The sequence below is a fragment of the Myxocyprinus asiaticus genome, chromosome 44, assembly GCF_019703515.2.
Source record: "Myxocyprinus asiaticus isolate MX2 ecotype Aquarium Trade chromosome 44, UBuf_Myxa_2, whole genome shotgun sequence".
Classification (NCBI taxonomy): domain Eukaryota; kingdom Metazoa; phylum Chordata; class Actinopteri; order Cypriniformes; family Catostomidae; genus Myxocyprinus; species Myxocyprinus asiaticus.
The window spans coordinates 33,905,736-33,928,963 of NC_059387.1; the positions used below are offsets into that span (position 1 = coordinate 33,905,736).

The window sequence follows — 23,228 nt, forward strand, 5'->3', positions numbered from 1 at the left end:
ATATGGTCATTTTGGGGTCATGTGGTGAACTTGGGCATTGAGAGTGTATTTTTAATTGGCACAGTTTTCCCTCTAGTGGAAATGGACGGAACTACAATTTCATTGCAACACTCAAAAATAAACAAATAAATAAATAATAATAATAATAATAATAATAATTACAAAATTCGATCAAATTTAACTGAGCAATCTTTAACAAAATTAAATAAAGAACCCTACGTATTTTAAGTTGTATTTAACTTAATTAAATTGAGTTAAAAATGACATTAAACTTGATGGAATTTTGTTATGAAACTTAAATGTGTACATTTAAAAAAGCTAATAATAATAATAATAATAATAATAATAATAATAATAATAAACTTAAAATAAAAAATGTAAAAAATAAAAATAAAAAAGTTAAAAAGGCTAAAAATATTTAAAATAACAATATTCTTAAATAAAAAATAAACAATTGAGTGATTAAAAAGCTTTATTTCAAATTCCATTTTATAATAAAGCTGTGTTCCTTTGTGTACACATCCTCAAAACATTATAGAACAAGATTTAACATTCAGGACAAGCTTTAGAATTAACACTATAAACTTATTAAAACATGAATGTAAAAAAAATAACATTTAAAACAACACTGTGCATGAGTAAAATTATTCAAATTTGCCACACAAAACAATAGCAAGTATATATGAGTTTGAGATCATTAAGCATAATGATGAAATAGTGCAAATATAAAAAAAGTGCAAAAATAAATGCATTAACGAGCAGTCTCAGAAATAAACTCAGTATTTTAGACAATAATCTGTAAACGCAAAGCTAAATAACTACACACCCGTATATATAAAAAAATAAAAACTGATATTTTTCTTTGTGTAATTGTGTTTGCATGGAATTGCCTAAATGTGTTTAACTGGGGTTTTTTGTGTTTGGATGCTTTCTTGTGTGAAGCTAATAGCCTTTAAATTTCTTCTGGAAATTGAATTCTCCATATTTAGTGCAAAAAATGTTCTTTCTTCCTTTCTGTATTTTTCATGTTATGTACATAATTACAGATTTATTATTATTATTTAATTCTTGTAACAACAGGGAAATGTTTCTGGAAGGATGAATGCTTGTGTGTACCCTAAAGTGTGTGTATATGCCACTTAATATCTGCGGTTGTGTAATAGTTTGAGTAACCATACATTTATGTGCATTAAGTTGTCATGTTATGTGATTATTTTGCGCAATACTTTCTTAACTTAGTATTAGCTGCTTTCTTTAAAGGTAAAATGTGTAATTTCTGCGCCACCTGTGGCAGCAAACGTAATTGCGGTTATGGTTTTCCTGGGGCAGTGGCCCCCTTAGACCCGGCCATGATGCTGTTAAATCTGTTAAATTTACGGTAAAATACCTGACAGCCAGAGGCGCAAAAACCATATATGCAAGGTATGCAATGCATAGGGGCACCATGTAAAGGGGGGCGCCAGCAGCTCACTAAAGGTGGTGTAATCGGCCTCCAACATCACCCCCCCCACCCCAACGCTTAGAATGGATGACACTCCCCTCCCCTCGCTTGACAGATACATGGGGCACAAAATTTTGTTTTGCATACCCGCTCGGAAATGTGTAGTTGCACCCCTGCTGGCAGCTGCGATTAGCCGAAACAGTTACTATGTTTCAGTTATTACGGGATGCTATTTTAATGCCTGAATATTTTATGGTTCACTACCGTTTATATTATTAATTCATTATAGACTTAAAGGGATAGTTCACCAAAAAATGAAAATTCTCTCATCATTAACCTTATGATATCCCAGATGTGTATGACTTTCTTTCTCAGTAGGTCCTTAAAATGTAAGTGAATGGAGCTCCAAAAATCACAGGCAGTCAACATAAACGTCATCGATACAACTCCAGCGGTTAAATTAATGTCTTCTAAAGCGACACGATCACTTTTAGTGCAAAAACGATCACAATTTAAGTACTTATGAACTATAAATCATCGCTTCCGGTCATTGTAAACAGTAAAATCATTACACATTTTAACATTTCCCCATGAAAAAAATACAATCAGTTATGGAGCATGTCCAGATAAATTCTCATTCTCAAATTCTCAAAACTTTGGCCAAAAATTGGCTGTAAACAAACAATAATTTCTCACCTAATTTGATTAAAAAATTAATAATTTACCTCATTACTAAAACCCACCAACCAATTTCACACCATGTGTGTAGGTGTGTGTGTGTGTGTGTGTGTGTGTGTGTTTGTGTATGTGTGTTTGTGTGTGTGTATGTGTGTGTGTGTGTGTATATGTGTGTCTGTGTGTGTGTGTCTGTGTGTGTGTGAGAGTGTGTGTGTGTATGTGTGTCTGTGTGTGTTTGTGTATATGTGTTTGTGTGTGAATGTGTGTCTGTGTGTGTGTGTGTGTGTGTGTGTATGTGTGTATGTGTGTATGTGTGTGTGTATGTGTGTATGTGTGTGTGTGTGTGTGTGTGTGTGTGTGTGTGTGTGTGTGTGTTTGTGTGTGTATGTGTGTGTATGTGTGTGTATGTGTGTGTGTGTGTGTGTGTTTGTGTGGGTATGTGTGTGTATGTGTGTGTATGTGTGTGTGTGTGGGTGTGTGTGTGGGTGTGTGTTTGTTTTTCAGATTAAACCAAAAGGATAAAGGATCAGAATTGGCATTTAATAATTGTTAAAAGTTTCTTGGCTGTGTAAATGTTTAAGATATTGTTAAGTGTCAGATAAACTATTTTTATTTATTTATTAATTTTTTTATTATTTTTTTTTATTTTTTATTGTTAACTTTGTTTATACTAATTTTAATGGTCCTACTTTTGAAGCTGGATGCTTTGTGTTAATGAGAAATTAAGCAGAAAATTCTTCAATAAAATAAAAATGAAAATCTTTGTAATATTTATGTGCATGTTGGAGCACATGCATATCTACTGTGTACAACTTTCAGAAAATAATTGTATATTTATTTTTATGTAAAAATCCTCACTGCAATGGCTCAAGCTCAGTTTGATGAGAATTACCCTTATATTAAAGGTTTACGAAAACAAAAATGTTTTTCTTTGGAATATCGTGCACTGATGAATTGTAACAGAAAGTTAATTTTGATTTCATGTGAACTTAAATGTTGCTGCAATAATTTTGTTCCTCTTCCTTCCTTTTCTTGCGCTCTCAGTGAGTTCCCTTTCTCAAGGCCAAAGTGTACTTCAGTTTTCTGCATGTCGGTGCGTCTCAAATGTTCTCATCAGCACAGTACGCATGAACTATCCGCGGACAGTCGGCCCCTTCTAAAAGAGTATCACGCAGCAGTTGTAGTGTGCATGCGTTCAATGCATCCGAATGGGCTCTGGGTCAAAAGAGTAGTCTGAGTGCTTGACCATGCACGAGACAAAATGGCATGCAGAAAAGCGAAGTATACCCTAGCCTTTACTCTTTACTTTTTTTACTCGTTTGTTTCTTCTCCTGTTTTTCGCCTTTCAGTTCTTCATATGGATTGTCCTCCACTAACATGACCTCATAATCAGCTGCTTTTCCTGTACCCTCACCTTGACCCTGACTTTCACCCTCGCCAGGTCCCAGTGTGTGGTACACCTCAGCTTTGACATTCTTAAGAGCCTCATACCCACCCTGACCCTGACCCTGACCCTGACCCTGACCCTCACCCTGGCCTTGACTTTGAACCTCACCGGGTTCCAATGTGTGGTACACTGCATCCTCCTGTTTTTTTAGGGGCTCGTAGCCCCCCTCAACCTTGTCCTGACCAGTGACCTCACTCAGGGTGTGGTAAACTGCTTGATCGGTAAGATGTATCTGTTCATAATCTCCATCCGACTGCTTCTTTCTGTCGTCTTTACCCCCTCCAACTGCCTGTTTACGACTTTCTCCACGTTTTCTGCGTTTCAGCACAACCAGCACAATGATCAACACACCAAGAATAATCAGGAACGCCGTCAGTGCAATGATGATCCCGCCTCCACCCGCTGACACTGGTTTTGATAAAAGAGAGAGAGAGAGAGAGAGAGAGAGAGAGAGAGAGAGAGAGAATTTCTATGGTTAAAATAAAAATGAGTAGCAGTGTGCTTACACAAGTGTGTAGTGCATTTATGGGTGTTTCTACAACGTTGGGCACTTCTAGCACTTTGGACGTTTTGAAATTAAAGTCTCGTTAAAAAACTATATAACCATTAGGGTATTTACATGCATCACAGGAGATTTATGTCACTTTTGTCATGAAAATTCCCAGCATTCCCAGTGTCATTCTGCATTGGGTTTGATAGAATGGAAATGACCTTTTTAAAGTTTTTGAAATAAAATTGCAGATAACTTTGTCAGGTTAAGGCTAATTTCTTAGCTAACATTTTTATGAATCCTAAATACACACAATAAAATAATATTTGTACACTTTTTGCATTATTTGGCAAAATTACAGCTTGATTAGAAATCATGGGCAATACAAATATTCTGCTAACGTGATATTTTCCTGATTTTTTGTTTTTTATTTGCTTGGTTAACAAGTACACTAACTTTTGACAAAACTTTATATGAGGCAAAATTGTTTGGTGTGAAACTACGCCACAACTGTGGGACGGTCGTAATATACAGTATTGTTTAAAAAATATTAATAATAATATTCTTTATTTATCACACATTATACATTTGCACATATACAGTGAAATTCTTCTTTTTCACATATCCCAGCTAAGCTGGGGTCAGAGTGCAGGGTCAGCCATGATACGGTGCCCCTGGAGCAGATAGGGTCAAGGGCCTTGCTCAAGGGCCCAACAGTGGCATCTTGGCGGTGCTGGGGCTTGAACCCCTGACCTTCTGATCAGTAACCCAGAGCCTTAACTGCTGAGCTACCACTGCCCCATAATATGGTTTATGATTATTTTTCTCTTTGTTTAGATTATATTAGTTTTAAATGTAATTGTTTGTATTTTTATCATGTATTTTCATAATGTAATATTGATTGTCTGGGTCTGGGACAAGGATACAAATTTTGAAAAATCAAATCTGCACATATAAGGCATATGAAAAGTACCAAAAATATATGATTAAGGCCTTGTAAAAACTGGCCGTTTTAATGAGATCATATGACAAAAATAATTTTTTTTAAATGATTTGTTTTCAAAAAAATCAACCTGTGGGTCGTGAAAGCGCTCAAAGTTCAAGAAACACCCATCTATATCAGTACAGTCTACATAAACATACTCTAAAACATTTGTATATTCAAGAGTTCACATAACATTGAAATAATCTTTATATGCATGTGTCTGCTGATTTTTAGAGAAGTTTGAAAAGTGTGGGTGTAGCAGACACTCTGAGACGCATTTGTATGTGTGAAAAGAAGTTAAAAGGGTGCAAATGAATGTTCTGAGTTTGTAATAACAAACACAAAGCAAGTTTACAGTAATGCACTTACAATGGACTGTGCAGAAATGTGCAGCTCATATTTTTGTTGAAGTGCTAATATTATTTTGTACAGAACTGTGTTATATGAGCTTCAAAGTTTTTTTCTGTCTCTTTTTGGTATCCTTGCTTGTATCATGCGAAAAAGATAGATTATGAAGAGAAATTGTTATGAGAGCGTAGTAGAGGTGTGTGTGTGTGTGTGTGTGTGTGTGTGTGTGTGTGTGTGTGTGTGTGTGTGTGTGTGTAGAGAGAGAGAGAGAGAGAGAGAGAGAGAGAGAGTACCTTTGTGGCTGTAAGCCTTGCTGAAACATGAAAAACCGTTTCCGCAATTGACTCGGCAGCTGTACAGTCCTTCTTCAGTTATATAAAGATTCTGGCTGGTTTTAGGTTGTATTGTGTGTATTATTGAGTCATAAAATGGTGTGTGATACCAGTGGTATGACGTGCAGTTGGCATGACACTGAGGGCAATTACACTGCAGAATATTACTGGATTTCAGGGACACTGATGGAACAGGAGGGCCACCTGTAACTAACACACACACACACACACACACATTTAAGAAATACTGGAATTGTATCATCCATCGTGCTTGTGATGTCATTAGTTGCACAGACATTAAAAAGAATGATATAGTTTCAAAACAAGTTAAATTATATGGAGACTAGGGCTATTTTCAACCTGTTGACTAAATTCGATATATATCTTAATTATGTACTGTATTTGCTCTGAAATGGCTTAAAAGTGATTTTATTTTTAAATCAGGAGGACCATAATTTCAGTCAAAAAGCCATTGTAGCCAAGTGAATTAAAACTGTTTAATGCACTAAGTAAAAATCTAGTTAAAAATAACGAAGGCATGTTTTCCGCAGTTTTTCACTAAATGAACACAAGAAAAACATTCAAAGGAATATTCCAGGTTCAATGCAAGTTTAGCTCAATCGACAGCATTTGTGACATACAGTAATGTTGATTAGCACAAAAATTAATTTTTTTCGAGGTTACAGTGAGGCACTTCGAGGGATTTCAGTTTTAGGATTTGCTAAGGTTAGTAAGCTATTTCATTTTTACACTATAGTCATGTCATCACACATATTGTTTACATCTTGCGTCTATACTTTTGAAACAGTATTTTAATGTTTACGGATTGACCCCAGTGACTTCCACTGTATGTGCCTCACTGTAGCACGGTTGTTTGCTTTCTGTAAATAGAAAAGTGGGAAGTCTAAATTGACTTCTGCAGTAATCAAGATAATGCCACACATGCTGTCAGTTGAGCTGAACTTGTGTTGAACACGTAACATTCCTTTTCGATGGTGTTTTGGGGTAGTTTGAGATAAAGCATGTGTCGTAGTGTTTACCCATGACTTTTAACTCCTGTGGATCAGAATCGCCTTCCTGCTGTGCGGCTTGTTGACTGATGTGGCTGTACCTGTAGGTGGCATGACAGCTGTACTGGCCGTTATTTTCTTGTGTGGTGTGGGTGATGGTGTAAGTGTCATCATTTATTGTGTCGATTTTCTTTCCATTCTGATAGAAGACAGCTTGTTCGACTTTTCCCCCTCCCCACACCACACACCTGAGAGCAACTGTCTCCCCTCGCATCACAGGTGTGGCCGGAGGCTCCAACATCACTTTGCTCTCTGAAAGAGACCCAATATACAGGTTAGATTCCACCTCCTTAAAGGAATATTCTGCATAATGTGTTTTCTGTTCGTCATTTTGCTTTGATTTAACAAAACTGCATGTTAACATGGCAAACCCCGTGTTAAACAGACTTAAACAGTCTACAAAATTCCAATGGCAAGAGATTCAAGTTATTACCTGTCATTTTTAGCGTGACTGCATTGCTTCGATGTGTGATATTCCGATTCAGGCACCAGAAGGAGGCTCTTTTGGCCTCTTTCAGTTCTGCGAAAACAAAACCCCTCTGCATCTCTTTGTCGGGATCAATGCTTAGCTTGAAGCTAGAACCTTCCCCAAACCTTGATGCAAAACACTTCCACCCTTTCAGTTTATTATCTACATGCAGTACTAGAGTTCTCCCATCACCTTTAACAACCACAGCACCTCCTGTAGATAAAGAGAGCTGTGCATGGGGCTCCAATTCTGAGTGGGAGGGAAAGTCAGAGATTGTGAAAACCAAAACGAGAAAGAAAGAGATAACGTTTATAAAAGAGTAGAGGTTGCACGGACTAGTTCATTCAGATGAGTGCTGAGTTATTTTTGAGTTCAATTACAAGCCAGAATGTTTGTGAATAATGGACATAAATATTAATTGATAGCTTTTCACTATTGTTTAATTAACCTCTTGGGACCCTGCATACACATGCGTGGACGTTGTACTATATGCAGTGCATCATTTGAATTCATGTAAATCAACTGATCTCAGTTCAGGGGACACTGTGCTGTCATTAAAGGGTTAAGCTTTTGATGGACAGAGTCATGTGACAAAACAACATGGCGCCAAACACAGCGGAGTTGGTTTTTGGGAGAGCCCCCAACAAAACTACATCTACATTAGAGTCTCTAGTTTAATCCGAGATGCCATTTTTAAAATTTGAGCGATTTATCACAAAACGCCACGCTGCTTAACACAGTGTACACTAATGTGCACTTTGGCTCATTTTTCCTTAGAAAACCTATATTTACTGTGCATTATAATTGAGAATCAATGGGTTCATCCAAAAGCTGAAAAACGTTACTTTCTGAGGCTTTACATGGAGTTAGGATGAAAAAAAGGTGCATTTCAAACTGTTCTGAGACCAGTGCAGACTGACAGCACACTGGAGGTTAAGTCATTCACTAAATAGGGAGCAAGGGAGCATCCTATAATGCATTCACTCATAAAATCCGACCAAAAGTTCAGTTTCAGGCTGCAGATGATGTTTGGATCACTCAACATGTTTGGCAGACATGGGCAAATGGTAATTAATACATAGATTGAGAATGTATAATGTATCATTTTATTTTAACACGGTTGGCAGTGATTGGATGATGCTGGTCATTACTTTAAATCAGAATTAATTATGCTAATTTTTGATGTGATGTCTGTAACGTCTCAAAAACATGAATAACCAACACTCCTGGAAACATAAGTGATTATACAATTAGATTAAATTAAATAAAAAAATCGGACTTTCTATAGCTTGGTATTATTTAAAATTTCACAACTTTAACCCGCTGTCCATATATTTTGCCATACATTTTTAGGAAATCTATTTGGTCTAGAATGAATACATTTTTGGCTTGTTTATTAGGTGCTACTTGTTACAAATCAAAAAGGGAAATGGAAAACGAACACAGCAGTCATGCTCGGGTCTCAGGAGGTTAAAAAGCAATAATAACATTACCCATGAACCAAAATTACAATAGAAATCGCATAAATACATCGGGATTTTTTTCATGACTTAAAAACACTTGTCTGAATGAGTAGTCCTCCAGCAAGCCCCAAGAATACAGTTCATACCCAAAACTGTTAGCTGGTACGGATCACTCTGGACTCCATTCCTCTCACAATGGTACCGTCCATTATTTTCTGGTGTTAACGCAGTCAAAAGCATTGAGGAGTCGTTATGTGATTGTTGAAGTTTATCATTGAAATACCATTTTATCGGTTCACCGTTGCCATTACATGTCAGAGAAATATCATCTCCAACATACACAAATGGGAACTTTGGGAAATGAGAAACTAAGAGAAAGGAGAGAGAGAAAACAGAAATATGAGAGAGCCACATGTTCTGTAATCTTTCACGATTGCCCATCGTGAAAGATGGATAGATCAAAACCTCAGGTATGTATAATGTATGTTGGTAATATTTGTACCTCTTAAAATGAATATTGCACCAAATAGAATTACTATAAATACACATACTGTATACGTACATATGTTTATGTTTATATATACTCTAATGCTTTATTGAAATGAAAATGTACTTTAGACTATTACAAAAAATTGTGAAGATAATGTGTATCTTTAATTACATGTAAAAACTGATTTCACGAGGTTTCACTGAGCTTTAGGTACACGAGACTTCAGTTCAACCTCAAGACTTGCAGTTCAGTGAGTCAGATGATAATTTGGTAACCCTTCTGACTGATTCAGTGAATTCATTCAGCAAAGGATTCACCTGACTGATTCAAACTGATATATGAGTTGGTGAGTTGTTTTGAGCGATTCATTAAAACAGCCGGTCTGTAAGAGTAATTTGTTCATGAATCGGACTACACTAGTCACGCTGCATGCTTGTTCTTTTGGAGTGCAACTAGCGAACACAACACAGTAGAAAGAAGTTTTGTTTTTGCTGTTATTTTGCAGTATATACGACATATTAACAACAAATGCTTTGACTGAACTTTTAATGAACCTTTAAGTACACCAAACTGGCCTTATTTCGAATGAAAGTGAAGACAAGTTGTTCAAGTTCAGTAAGTGAGTTAGAGTCACTTGACTGATTCACTGAGTTTATTCAGTGAAGGATCCGTTAGACTGATTCAAACTGATAACTCGTGAGTTGGTGAGTCATTTGTAGGGATTTATTAAAAGAACAGGCTCATAAGAGATATTTGTTCATGAACTGGACTACACTAGGCACGCTGCATGCTTGTTGTTTTGGAGTGCAGCTAACGAACACAACCGCTGTTTTGCCGTTATTTTGCCGTATATGCGACAAATGAACAAGTGACTGAAGTTTCATTAACCTCAACGGTAGGTAAACAAAACATGCCTCATTTCAAGTGAAAGACTTGTTGAACAGATGTTAATTCTGACTCACTTCACTGATTTATTGGGTGTCTCAATCAGCTCCCTAGCTCCCTGTGTATCAGTATATCGTGAACATGAATTCGGGCATTGGCAAGGGTGGTGATCCACTGAGCATTGGTACACTTATAACTCAATTACAGTACCTGCGGCACAGTTATGAGGTCACGCATTTAAACGCAGCTGGTATCAATCAGCAACATCGCTGTATAAATGACACTACCATGCATTTTCGGTATAGATCTTAAAATACACAGTGTTATTATGGAAGATCAATGACATACATGAAGAAATAAATACACAAAGGTAGTGTATTTTTTCATCTCTAATATAAACAACTCTAATTTTTAAAAGATTTTTTCCTTTCATGGTCATTAAAGAGAAATGAAGGCTTTGACTTCACAATTTTAAACTAGTGCTGGTCTTCTTACGACTTGAGAGACTACAGACGACATGATGACATTTTCGGTAAGGGAATATATGCCAGATAGCAAAATAGCCGTGGGTCAAATTTGGCAACATTTCTGAAGTGAGTTTGGCCCACATACCACATAAAATTACGGTCCAAGGTTGGCCCAAAAGTCTTACAAAAATTAGACGGGACCCACAGCAGAAAGTGACTTTCAGACGATTTTGGTTGACCAGACTTAAGCCAATATTCAGCCAAATAAATACCTGTCATTGCTTTGTTTCTTTTGGTTGACAAGGACTCCAGACAGATTTCAGCCGAATTGATATTTCACAAAAAGGCGTAACAATATCACTGCCAGAACCAAACCAGAAGTGCCTAATTTAAGACAGATTTGGCCCATACTCTGTTGCTATCTGGGAATGAGCAACAACGCACCATGGTCTTTATGGCGCATTCTGGTTATTGTTAGGGAGCGAACGTTTCAGCGCACTGTAAAGATTTGGTGTTTGGGACAGCCCTAGAAATGGCTGACCCCCTGATCAGTGCCCTGACTACTGAACCAGGGAGCTGATTGAGACACACCAATTGAGTTTATTCATGGAAGGATTCGTTAGACTGATTCTTGAGCGATTCATTAAAAGAACCGGTTCGCCCTAGGACAACCCTAGGCATGTTGCTGTATGTTTGATTTGGAGTGCAGCTTGCAGACTGAATGCAGTATAAAGACGCATTGTTTTGATGTTATTTTGTGGTACACAAAATTTTTTATTTTATTTTTACCTCATCACATTCAATTCAGATTGTAAGCTTAAAGTAAAATAAAACGTATTGTGCTGTGATGCTTGAGATTTGGTGCAGGAAACATTGCTGAGCTCAAATCCGGTTAGTTTGTGTTTTGAACCCACTTGGGTCCAGTTGGAGGGTCATTACTAAGTACTTAATGCATGGTAAACATTAAAAACATTGGGGGTGGTGGGGAGGGAATCAGTAGCCTGATCAGTCCAAAGGCCCAAGTGAAGATATTTCTGTCATCATACTCACCATAGATCTACATACAGCAGCTATTACAGAGCTATTTATTTTAGTATTTGCTTGATAATAGGGGGCGCTGTGCTTAAAATGGTTTGATATGCTTAACAGACAGACACAGTCTGTTTAGAGTACGTTTCAGTTACGTACATAACCTCGGTTCCCTGAGACGAAGGGAACGAACATTGCGTGCTAACGTGTATGGGGAGTGTCCTTCCACACAACCTAGTTGAAACCTCTCTACAATAATGCCAATATTCTAATATTGGCTATGGTGTTTGAGCCTCGCCCTTTTAGGAGTGAAGCTGTCTGCTACAAAAGCAGGCGCACAAACACCATTCCTCAGAATTTTCTGACTGAGGGACAAGGAGTGCATCGCATGCACCTCAAAAGAGCTCTGAGTCTTGTAGTGTGGCCTGCGTTCACAATGTCTCGTTCCCTTCGTCTCAGGGAACCGAGATTAAGTACATAACCGAGATGTTCCCTTACGACTCAGTACACTTGACCTTGCATGCTAACTCATATGGGGAACAGAATCCCATCACGCCGCACTACACGACATAGTCCCGCAAGACAGCGACCGACATGAGTATGCCGCAAGTGAGTGACCCTCATGTTGGGCCATATGAACTGTAGTCATATAGTATGAATGAACTCCTTCACAAATGCAGTCGGGGCATAAGTATATGTTTGGCAAACGAAATAGCAAGCGCTCTAAACAGAGAGGATGTGTGACGAGAAAGACGTTACGTCTAGGTTGTAAAACCTTGCGAATGTGTTTTGAGAAGACCATCCAGCTGCAAAACATATGTCTTGTAAAGACACACCGTTCGTCCATGCCCATGAGGATGCCATGCCTCTAGTTGAGTGTGCTTTTACACCAATTGGGCAAATCTTACCCTGAGACTCGTAAGCCGGGGCAATTGCATCAACGATCCAGTGAGAAAGTCTTTGCTTGGAGACGGACATTCCTTCCGTGCATCCTCCATAGCACACAAAGGGCTGATCAGACAGACTGAACTGGCGGGTGCACTCAACGAATGTGTGTAGCGCCTGCCCAGGGCATAACGAATGCAAGGATTGTTCCTCATCTGAATTAAATTGAGGAGGGAAGAAGGCTTGAAGGTGAACCATCTGCGCTTTGATGGGTGTGGTTAGAACCTTAGGCATATAGCCTATTCTGGGTTTAACAGAGGCTTTTGAAAGACCGGGGCCAAACTCCAGACATGAATTGTCAATTGATAGTGCATGTAAGTCACCAACCCGTTTTACTGAGGCCAGAGCCAGCAGTAGTGCAGTCTACATGGATAGCATGCACAATCCAACAGTCCAAAGGCTCGAAGGGGCCCCTGCGAGCGCTTTTAGGACCAAAGTTAAGCCCCAAGATTTCCACGCTCTGCTACTCACTGGGCAGAGGTGTGCCGCTACCGCCTCCTCCACAGGGGGTAGTTGGGCATAACCGTTTTCTTCCCCATGATCCACATCAAACACCATAGCCAATATTAGAATATTGGCATTATTGTAGAGAGGTTTCAACTAGGTCGTGTGGAAGGACAGTCCCCATATGCATTTAGCACGCAATGTCAAGTGTACTGAGTAATAAGGGAACAGTGTGTTCTAATCTAATGTGTTCTAAAAAATTGTATTTGTATATATGTACATTTTTGTGTCTTATTGTGTCTTATATTCTATTCACTTATTTTTATTCTTTATTCAATTTTTTATTATTTTTGTCTTGTTTTTGTATTGTTGTGTACTGGAAAATTGTGCTTTTACCTGTTATTTTTTCTCCTTCATATTCCCTTATGAAAGCCAACAACACTGTGATAGAAAGAAAGAAAAAGGCAAATTTATTATCAGGTTTGTTTCACTTGTTATCTTGTCTAGCTTATTCGCTTTAGGGATGCTCTGATCAGGATTTTTACAGTTGATACAATCACCGATCTTCTTGTCACCTGATCGGGCGATGCACGATACCGATCCCGATCATTTCCCCTTTTACACTGTTAGATCTTACCAGGGTTTGTTCTACAGTAAAATACTGGCAGCACTGTTACCAGCTAGTTACTGTAAAAACCTGATAACGGTAAGCTACTGCAATTGTTGAGGAATATTGCTGTAAAAATACAAATTATACAGTAACTAGCTGTAAATATCCCTTACATTATATTTTATTGTTATTAATATATACAATAATATACAAAACACATTATTTATTTATTTATTGTTTATATGATTGGAGCATGACAAGAATAGGGGAACTTGTTTTATGTCATACAGTAATTCTATATAGTAAAACATTAAAGGTACAGTTCACTCAAAAATTAAAATGATCTCATCATATCCTCACCCTCATGCCATCTTAGATGTGTACGACTTTTTCTGCTGAACACAAACAAATATTTTAGGAGGATATTTCAGCTCTGTAGGTCCATACAATGCAAGTGAATGGTGGCCAGAACTTTGAAGCTCCAAAAAGCACATAAAGGCAGCATAGAAGTATTCCATAAAGCTCCAGTGGTTTAATCCATGTCTTCAGAAGTTATATGATAGGTGTGGGTGAGAAACAGATCAATATTTAAGTCCTTCTTTACTATAAATCCTACCTTTGACCAGCCCCAACCAGTAGGTGGTTATATGCACAAAGAACGTGAATCACCAAAAAACATAAGAAGAAGAATGTGGAAGTGAAAGTGGAGATTTAATCACTGGAGTTTTATGGATTACTTCTATGCTGCCTTTATGTGCTTTTTGGAGATTCAAAGTTCACCATTCACTTGCATTGTACGGACCTACAGAGATGAGATATTCTTCTAAAAATCTTCATTTGTGTTTTGTTGATTTAAAAAAGTCATACACATCTGGGATGGCATGAGGGTGAGTAAATAATGAGAGAATTTTCATTTTTTGGTGAACTGTCCCTTTAAGTAAAAGACTACACAACATATACAGCAATTAAAAAGGTAACAAGGATACAAAAAGTCATCAGTCAGTGCATGGCCACCAGGATCAAGTGAACACGCACCATCTTAAAAACGCAAACCTCACGACGTGAGAAACAAAAAAACAGCGAGGCGCGACGCAACGGCTAAAGACGTACCAACACTTTAAAAGCAAGAATGCGTCCTCTGTGAACAGCCCCAAAAATAACATTAGAGTTTCCTTATTTCTCTATAAACATTTATCTTGAATTATCGTCCTATTACTGCTTGTAATTACTTAATTTGATGCTCTGCTCTGCTCAAATGCAGCATTCCCTCAGACAGGTGCGCGGGGCTGAGGTAAAGTTCACCTCCCCCCGTTGGGAGGCCGAGAGAGAGACAAAGCCAAGATTACAGTTCATTATCGCTACAAATAAACAGTTTATCTTACTACCAATACCAAACGTTAGCATTTCGGAGGCAAGTTTCATTGTTTAACTTACCTACAGTTCAGGGGCGTAGTTTCCATAGGAGATGGGGAGGAGGTAACCCCCCTAATAATCAAAACAAGCAAGTACACCCCCCAGTATTTACACCATGATCAATGGAAACATGTAAATGCTTCACGTTGCAACCCCCTCAATGTTCAAGCCAAATCTACGCCCTTGCTGCAGTTGTCTTTCTGGTTATTGATTCATTATTTCGTATAATTATTAATATTCCTTATTTTATTTATATTGTTATTTATATTTAATCCATTATATTATGGTATCTTAATATTGTATAAAGAATTATTATTTCCCTGCCTTTTCATTTAGTTGGATGATTGAATTAATAGTTCATTTTTGACTTGTTGCTGATTGAACTTTAACGAGCGTATGTTTCTGGACCTACAGGTGCTACTATAGTTAATGCTGTTTAATCGAGAGATATGTAATGATATGAAATTAAAGCTCTAACTTTTATAATTTAATAATTTGTGGCTTCACAAGTACCCCAAATGCCTACAGCCTCTCCAATCACCAGATATAAGCACTATTATGTGTATAGTGTAATATAGATTTCCAGATCCTTCATACTATCAAAGAATATTTTTTTTTAAATAAATAATAATAAAGCATTATCTTATGGCGCACAGTTGGTTTTGATAATGATTAAAGCTTAATACATACACACACACACACACACACACACACACACACACACACACACACGTGTTGGTGCAGCTATCATTATGAGGACTCTCCATAGACATAATGATTTTTATACTGTATGAACTATAGATTCTATCCCCTAACCCTAACCCTACCCCTAAACCTAACCCTCACAAAAAACTTTCTGCATTTTTACATTTTCAATAAAACATTGTTTAGTATGTTTTTTAAGTGATTTGAATTATGGGGACACTAGAAATGTCCTCATAAACCACATTTATAGCATAATACACTTGTAATTACCAGTTTATAACCTAAAAAAATTTCCTCGTAAACCACTTAAACCTGCCCACGCACACACACACTCACACACACACAGACACACACACACACACACACACACAGAGACACACACCCACACACACATACACACCCAAACCCACCCACACACACATACACACACACACACAAACACACACACACACACACACTCACACACACACACACACACACACACACACACACACAAACACACCCAAACCCACACACACACACACACACACACACACACACACACACAAACACACCCAAACCCACACAAACACACACACACACACACAAACACACACACACACACACACACACAAACACACCCAAACCCACACACACACACACACACACACACACACACACAAACACACCCAAACCCACACACACACACACGCAAACACACACACAAACACACACGCAACCCCCCCCCCCCCCCCCGCCCCCACACACACACACTCAGTTTCTTTAGTTTAATTTTGTATTTTGTAAAAAAAATTGCTGACTTCTAGAAAACTTTAATTTTCTGTCAAAAAATATTTATTTGCTGTTTCTGTGCAAGATCTGGTAAATGTGCGCAAAATACTAAATAAGTAATTTGTGGTAATTCAGCAGTATTTTAATGTAGTTTATGCATTGCTCTAAAAAAACAGTTTTTTTTTTTACTATTATTTAATGCTGTTAAATCCCATTTAATTAAATTATTTTTGACAATTTTATCATATTTGCACAAATATAAAAAAAAAAAAAAAAAAAAAAAAAAAAAACTAGATTTATTTATTTTTATTATTGCAATTTTGGTTATTTTTTGCAAATTGTCATTGTTTAGCCTTAACTGACCAAAAGGCAAGAAATAACATTTAATCCCAGTTATTGAACATTACTAAATGTTTAATAATGTTTAATAACTTAGGCCATGTTTTTAAGGTTTTGGCCAAAACTGGGTGTATTTCAGGAGTTCAAAATGATCTTACAAATTAGGTGATTACGATAAAAGCATATCTGAAACAATACAATGCTACCTCATAGATAAAACTGTTATCCTCAGATATTCCTGGCTATATCTTTTAACTATTTAAATATCTTTTAAATTGAAATCCATTTTTGTCTTTGCCAGCTCATGCTAATACAATTTAAACTTTCTCCCTCTTATGTTTGTTAGATTTTGACCACTCAACATGAAATCAATTTCAAAGATCAAAATAAATCTGTAGGCGTCAGTCAATTGAACACATTAACCAGATATTAAACAAATTAAACATGTGCTCTCTCATGAGGGCAAGAGATGAAAGAGCGTATGTTTCTGGACTCTACAGGTGCTACTATAGATAATGCTGTTTAATCGAGAGATATGTAATAAAAAATGTTTGAATTACACCACATCTTGTAACTCGTGTTATTACTGATATGCTTATGTCCGGCAGAGACTGAGAAGCTGCCACCATGAACGATAATAAGGACCGTCTCACAGCTTGCGCTCATTTCTCTTTGCCTTGTCGCTTGTGAAACGGCACATTTACAGCACACAAACTTTTCATATTCGCCATTCCTCTCCCACTGCATTATTCTTAACTGCTGATCAAGCTTGTTCTCTTACAACACTATGCCAGTATTCCCCACACTCCATGATACCATGACAGATTCATGACAGTGCTTCTGAAGTCTTAAAGGAGCCACGTGTCTTTTGCGACATGTTCGATCGGCTTGTGCGACCGGCCAAATTACCGACCACTGATCGAGTCATAGGATGTAAATATCGGTGGCCGATCAATCGGAGCATCCCTAATGCACTACTAAAACTGTCACTTTATAAGCACTGTGGCAAGCAGTGAAGCTTCCTTATCCTAAATATGAAATCACAATTTGTGCACCTTTAATTTACAGTCCCTGTAAAAGGCTTAAATTCACAGCTTCATTTTCAGTGCAAGAAGATACTGTAGCCACACCAAGTCAGTTTTTTGTAAATTTCCTCATGTCTCAAACGTGACCGAAAACAATAAAAGTGAATGGTAACTGAGGCTGTCATTCTGCCTAACATCTCCTTTTGAGTTCCATAGAAGAAAGAAAGTCATACAGGTTTGGGACAGCATGATGGTGAGTAAATGATGAATTTGGTGACATGTCATTTTTAGATGAACTATCACTTTAAACAAATTGTACATTTATACTTAAAGTATGTTGAAATTAAAGCTCTAACTTTTATAATTTAGGATTATTTGTTATATTTTCAGTGAGTGCTCAGGTTGTTCCTCAAGTAGAAAAACCTTGTAATATTTATTCACAGATCTGAGGACATTTTACAGTTTAAAAGTAACACAATTTTTTTTTGTTTGTATTTTGTAAAAAAAATTGCTGACTTCTAGAAAACTTTAATTTTCTGTCAAAAAATATTTATTTGCTGTTTCTGTGCAAGATCTGGTAAATGTGCGCAAAATACTAAATAAGTAATTTGTGGTAATTCAGCAGTATTTTAATGTAGTTTATGCATTGCTCTAAAAAAACAGTTTTTTTTTTTACTATTATTTAATGCTGTTAAATCCCGTTTAATTAAATTATTTTTGACAATTTTATCATATTTGCACAAATATATATATATATATATATATATATATATATATATATATATATATATATATATATAAAATATTATTTTTGCAATTTTGGTTATTTTTTGCAAATTTAATTAGCCTTAACTGACCAAAAGGCAAGAAATAACATTTAATCCCAGTTATTGAACATTATTAAATGTTTAATAATGTTTAATAACTTAGGCCATGTTTTTAAGGTTTTGGCCAAAACTGGGTGTATTTCAGGAGTTCAAAATGATCTTACAAATTAGGCGATTACGATAAAAGCATATCTGAAACAATACAATGCTACCTCATAGATAAAACTGTTATCCTCAGATATTCCTGGCTATATCTTTTAACTATTTAAATATCTTTTAAATTGAAATCCATTTTTGTCTTTGCCAGCTCATGCTAATACAATTTAAACTTTCTCCCTCTTATGTTTGTTAGATTTTGACCACTCAACATGAAATCAATTTCAAAGATCAAAATAAATCTGTAGGCGTCAGTCAATTCAACACATTAACCAGATATTAAAAAGTCATACGTCAGCATATTAATTCATTTGCTAAATCAATTGACTAGAAGCAGTGTAAACTGACCAGATTGAAATAAATCTCAATGTAATTCCAACATAAATGCACCAAAGAGCAAAAACATGTGCAAAACATCCCATTACACAGCCACAGCATCAGACAATATAATGTTTCATTTATGATTGTGTTTTACCTGATAGAGTGAGCAGAAAAACCCTCATTTCCATTAATAGAGAGCAGTCTATCTGTCATGGAGAGAAACACAACTGTCTGACAGAGAGACACAGCATGTGTAAGATTGAGGAAGTGACACTGGTATTGTCAGCAGAGCATGCATGTATTTGATTCATTTATCTTTGTTCTATTAGTAGAGGTTGTCACACCTCACAGTCACACTGAGTCAGCTATGTGTTTTAATAGCTAATTTCAATTTTGCAAAGCTAATTTTGTGTGTGTTTTCACATGTGTTGCTGTGCTGTGGTGCACTCAGTGTGCAATTTAGTTGTATCAGGCTTTGCTATTTACAAAATGTTTATAGAAAACACATTGAAGGTACAAAGCAAACCCAAAATAAACATATAGATGTATTTATTGTATTTACAATATTTTGTCATTTATTCCATTTTATTTTTAAGTTAAACAGTACAGATAAACAGTTAAGATACAGTTATCTGAATACAACCATATCTATGCATTACTGTGACTAGATTTAAAAAGCAATAGTTTTGCTACACATTTCATTTGCCGTAAATTGTACTCTTCGTTTAACCCTTAAACCCATACCTCAGGTCTTTAGTAATGAAAAATAAAACATCAAAATATGGCAAGTTTATTTATATAGCACATTTCATACACAATGGCAATTCAAAGTGCTTTACAAATACATTTTAAAGAAAAAAAAACAAGACACAAAAAATCAATTAAGAACATGAAATATTCCAACATAAATGCACCAAAGAGCAAAAATATGTGCAAAACATCCCATTACACAGCCACAGCATCAGACAATATAATGTTTCATTTATTATTAATTAATAATTGAAATGAAAGAAAGACAAAAGCAAAATGATTCAGTGAATTCAATAAGTGCAGCACAATGCACAGTTAAACAGAAGTGTTTTCAGTCTGGATATAAATGTGGCTACTGTTGGGGCACATCTAACCTCTTCTGGAAGCTGGTTCCAGCTGCGGGTGGCATAATAGCAAAACGCTGTGTCACCTTGTTTTGAGTGAACCCTCTGTATGTCTAACTGACTTGATCCTTATGATCTGAGAGGTCTGTTAGGTTTATATTTAACAAGCATATCTGAAATGTATTTAGGTATTTAGGCTATTGAGCGATTTATAAACGAGTAATAGTGCTTTAAAATCCAGTGTAAAGACCTGAGGACTGGAATAATATGCTCAGGTTTTTTTGGTTCAGGTGAGAATCCTGGCAGCGGCATTCTGAATGAGCTGCAGGTGTCTAATGGTCTTTTTGGGAAGGCTGGTGAGGAGTCCATTGCAGTAGTCTACCCCATTGGTGATGAATGCATGAACAAGTATCTCTAAGTCTTGACTGGATGCAAAACATCTAATTCTGGCTATATTTTTTAGATGATAGTAGGCTGATTTAGTTATTGCTTTGATGTAACTACTGAAACTAAGGTCTGACTCCAAAATGACACCAAGATTTCTTGCTTAATTTTATGTCTTTAGGTCCTTGGAGTCAAGGTATGTGTTCATATTGGAATTTCGCCATTGTTGCCAAATACAATGACCTCTGTCTTGTCATTGTTTAACTGAAGGAAGTTTTGGCACATCCAACTGTTAATTTCATCAACGCACTGGCACAGAGAGTCTATGGGGCTGTAGTCATTTGGCGATAGGGCTAGATAGATCTGGGTATTGTCTGAATAGCTATGGTATGCAATTTGTTTCTTTTTCATAATTTGGCCTAGTGTGAGCATATACAGGTTGAACAGGAGCAGTACAAGAATTGAGCCTTGTGGGACTCTGCACGTCATGGATGTCCACTCAGATTCAAGGTTGCCTATGTTCACATAGTAACCCCTCCCTTCTAGATATGACCTGAACCAGCTGAGGACCGTCCCAGAGAGCCCTACCCAGTTTTCCAATCTGTCTAGGAGAATGTTGTGGTCAACAGTGTCAAAAGCAGCACTGAGATAAAATAATACCAGCACTGATATTTGCCTGAATCATTATATAGCCGAATATCATTTAGGATCTTTATGAGTGCCGTCTCTGTGCTATGATGCGGTCGGAAACCAGACTGGAAATTGTTCAAGTAGCCATTTGAGATTAAGAATTTGTTCAGCTGATTGAAAACAACCTTTTCAATGATTTTGACTATGAAAGGATGATTTGAAATTGGTCTGTAGTTGATCAGTATTGAGTTATCTAGATTGTTCTTTTTAAGAAGGGGCTTGACAACTGCAGTTTTCAGGGACTTTGGAAATGTGCCTGAAAGGAGTGACACGCTGACCTTTTCCAGACAGTTAAACACATTTTTAAAAAATGTTGTAGGGAGTGTGTCAAAACAGCAGGTTTAAGTTTTAAGATGCTGTACTTTTTCTTCTAGGGCTTTGCCATCATAGTGACTAATTTCTGAGGTTTTTGTGATGGGTGCTGTCTGACCTCAGTGCAACGAGGACGAGCTGACTGCCATTCTAATATCACTGATCTTCTTTATGATAAAAGATGCAAACTCCTTGCATTTTCTCTCAGAGAGCATTTCACAGGCAACCTGTGTTAGGTGGTTTGTTAGTCTTTCTACTGTAGCAAAAAGAGTGCGGGTGTTGTTTATACTGCTTACATTATTAATAATGTTTGAGAAGAAGTTCTGCCTAGCTTTTCCTAATTCCAAATTGAAAGCATGAAGGCTGTTTTTATAGATATTATTATTATAATCTATTCTATTCTATTATTTTCTTGAAAATGTTTTGAAAATTGTACACTATCTGGGCATTTTGTAGATCCATTTGTGATAGATGTACGTGCCGGGTCTCTAAAAACCTAAATGTGTAATTATGTTTGGTGAAATACCCATGCATTTAAGGGTTTATAATGCTCAATATTACAGCTGTAGGAATGGAAATTCTGCCTTGCAGTTTGTTTACATTAATACGCACAAGTATTATTTTTCAGACAGGTCCAGTGACATTTTTTATGTTATTTGAGCTAAAGAAATGAAATTATGATACCAGAGTACTAAAGTAGTCAGTTTTAATTCTTGATTTTAAATATGTTATTGCAGTGTAATCTTGGCCTGTACTTGGATGCCTGAAATTAGCTGCACTGATGGCCACCGAATGAAGTGTCTTGCCTTTAATAAAATTGCGAGACAAAAAAACATAAAAACTATTTCCGAATTCTGAATGAAATATCAGCATTAACTGCTGTTGTCGATGTTACAAAAGAGCTGTGCTAGAAGTTCTAACTAGTTATGTGCAAGAAATATTGGGTGTTACATGTGCAAACTGCAGTGAGAATGTGCATTCTTGCTAAAGTCTGTGATTTTGTAACTATGATGTCTTTGATGCCCTTAAGCAACTAAATATGAAACCATTGTACATTTACTTTAGAGAAAGATCGCAGAAGCATGCTTTTCCAGCTAAGTATTTCACAAAACCAAGTGTGATGTCACTGCTTTTTGCTTAAATGTCAGTGAGACAAAATGGTTCAGAAAAGTGAAGTTAGTTCTAAGAAACGCTTCAGCAGCATTTAAGCGCAGATGACACTTGCTTTTTTTTTTCATGTATTTTTTTTATGCAATTTTTTAAGTGTCCAAATAATGTTTGGGGCCACCGTAATTGTCCCTGTTTATCTTTTCATAGTTGTGCTTTAACTCTGGACTGATCATTTCACCTACTTGGCTCTTTGTTATCTGTTGAGAATGTTCTATGTTGGTCAAACTATTTTCTTTCCTGTGACATCCTCTCATGTTTCATACTGAATAACTGAACTTAACCACACTCTCACATTTACTAAGCACTGTTTTGACTAGTTTGGACAAAGTGCACAGGCCTGCTGCTTTTTTCTTATTACTTAGGCTGTTTTCACATTGCTTGGTCTAAACCCGAGTTTGATTCGACCCCACATTTGAGTCATTAGCGTG

The 23,228-nt window shown here is 36.7% G+C and overlaps 2 protein-coding genes across 2 annotated transcripts in view; one reads left to right on the forward strand and one right to left on the reverse strand.

The window, feature by feature from the left end:
* Window positions 1-2,251: 2,251 nt before the first annotated feature.
* On the reverse strand, window positions 2,252-19,432 carry LOC127434276 (uncharacterized). Its single transcript, XM_051686896.1, has 7 exons — window positions 19,305-19,432; window positions 13,380-13,424; window positions 8,870-9,091; window positions 7,225-7,509; window positions 6,762-7,043; window positions 5,683-5,931; window positions 2,252-3,974 (listed from the first exon to the last, which is right to left on the reverse strand). The coding sequence occupies exons 1-7, from the start codon at window positions 19,336-19,338 to the stop codon at window positions 3,415-3,417; spliced, it is 1,677 nt and encodes a 558-aa protein (XP_051542856.1). The 5' UTR covers window positions 19,339-19,432; the 3' UTR covers window positions 2,252-3,414.
* LOC127434275 (SH3 and multiple ankyrin repeat domains protein 1-like) overlaps window positions 16,776-23,228 on the forward strand; it is a 78,334-nt gene continuing 71,881 nt past the window's right edge. The window contains exon 1 of the mRNA XM_051686895.1: window positions 16,776-18,099. The gene's annotated coding sequence lies outside the window, so the exon portion shown is untranslated. The remainder of the gene's footprint in view (window positions 18,100-23,228) is intronic.

Bases quoted from the DNA above. Each gene is read 5' to 3' on its own strand.
- LOC127434276 (XM_051686896.1), bottom strand. From the start codon at position 19,338: ATGGAAATGAGGGTTTTTCTGCTCACTCTATCAG. The intron at 7,510-8,869 runs GTATGAACTGTA...CCTCCCACTCAG, and splicing joins GTACCAGCTAACAGTTTTGG to AATTGGAGCCCCATGCACAG. The intron at 7,044-7,224 runs GTAATAACTTGA...GGTCTCTTTCAG, and splicing joins AGTCACGCTAAAAATGACAG to AGAGCAAAGTGATGTTGGAG.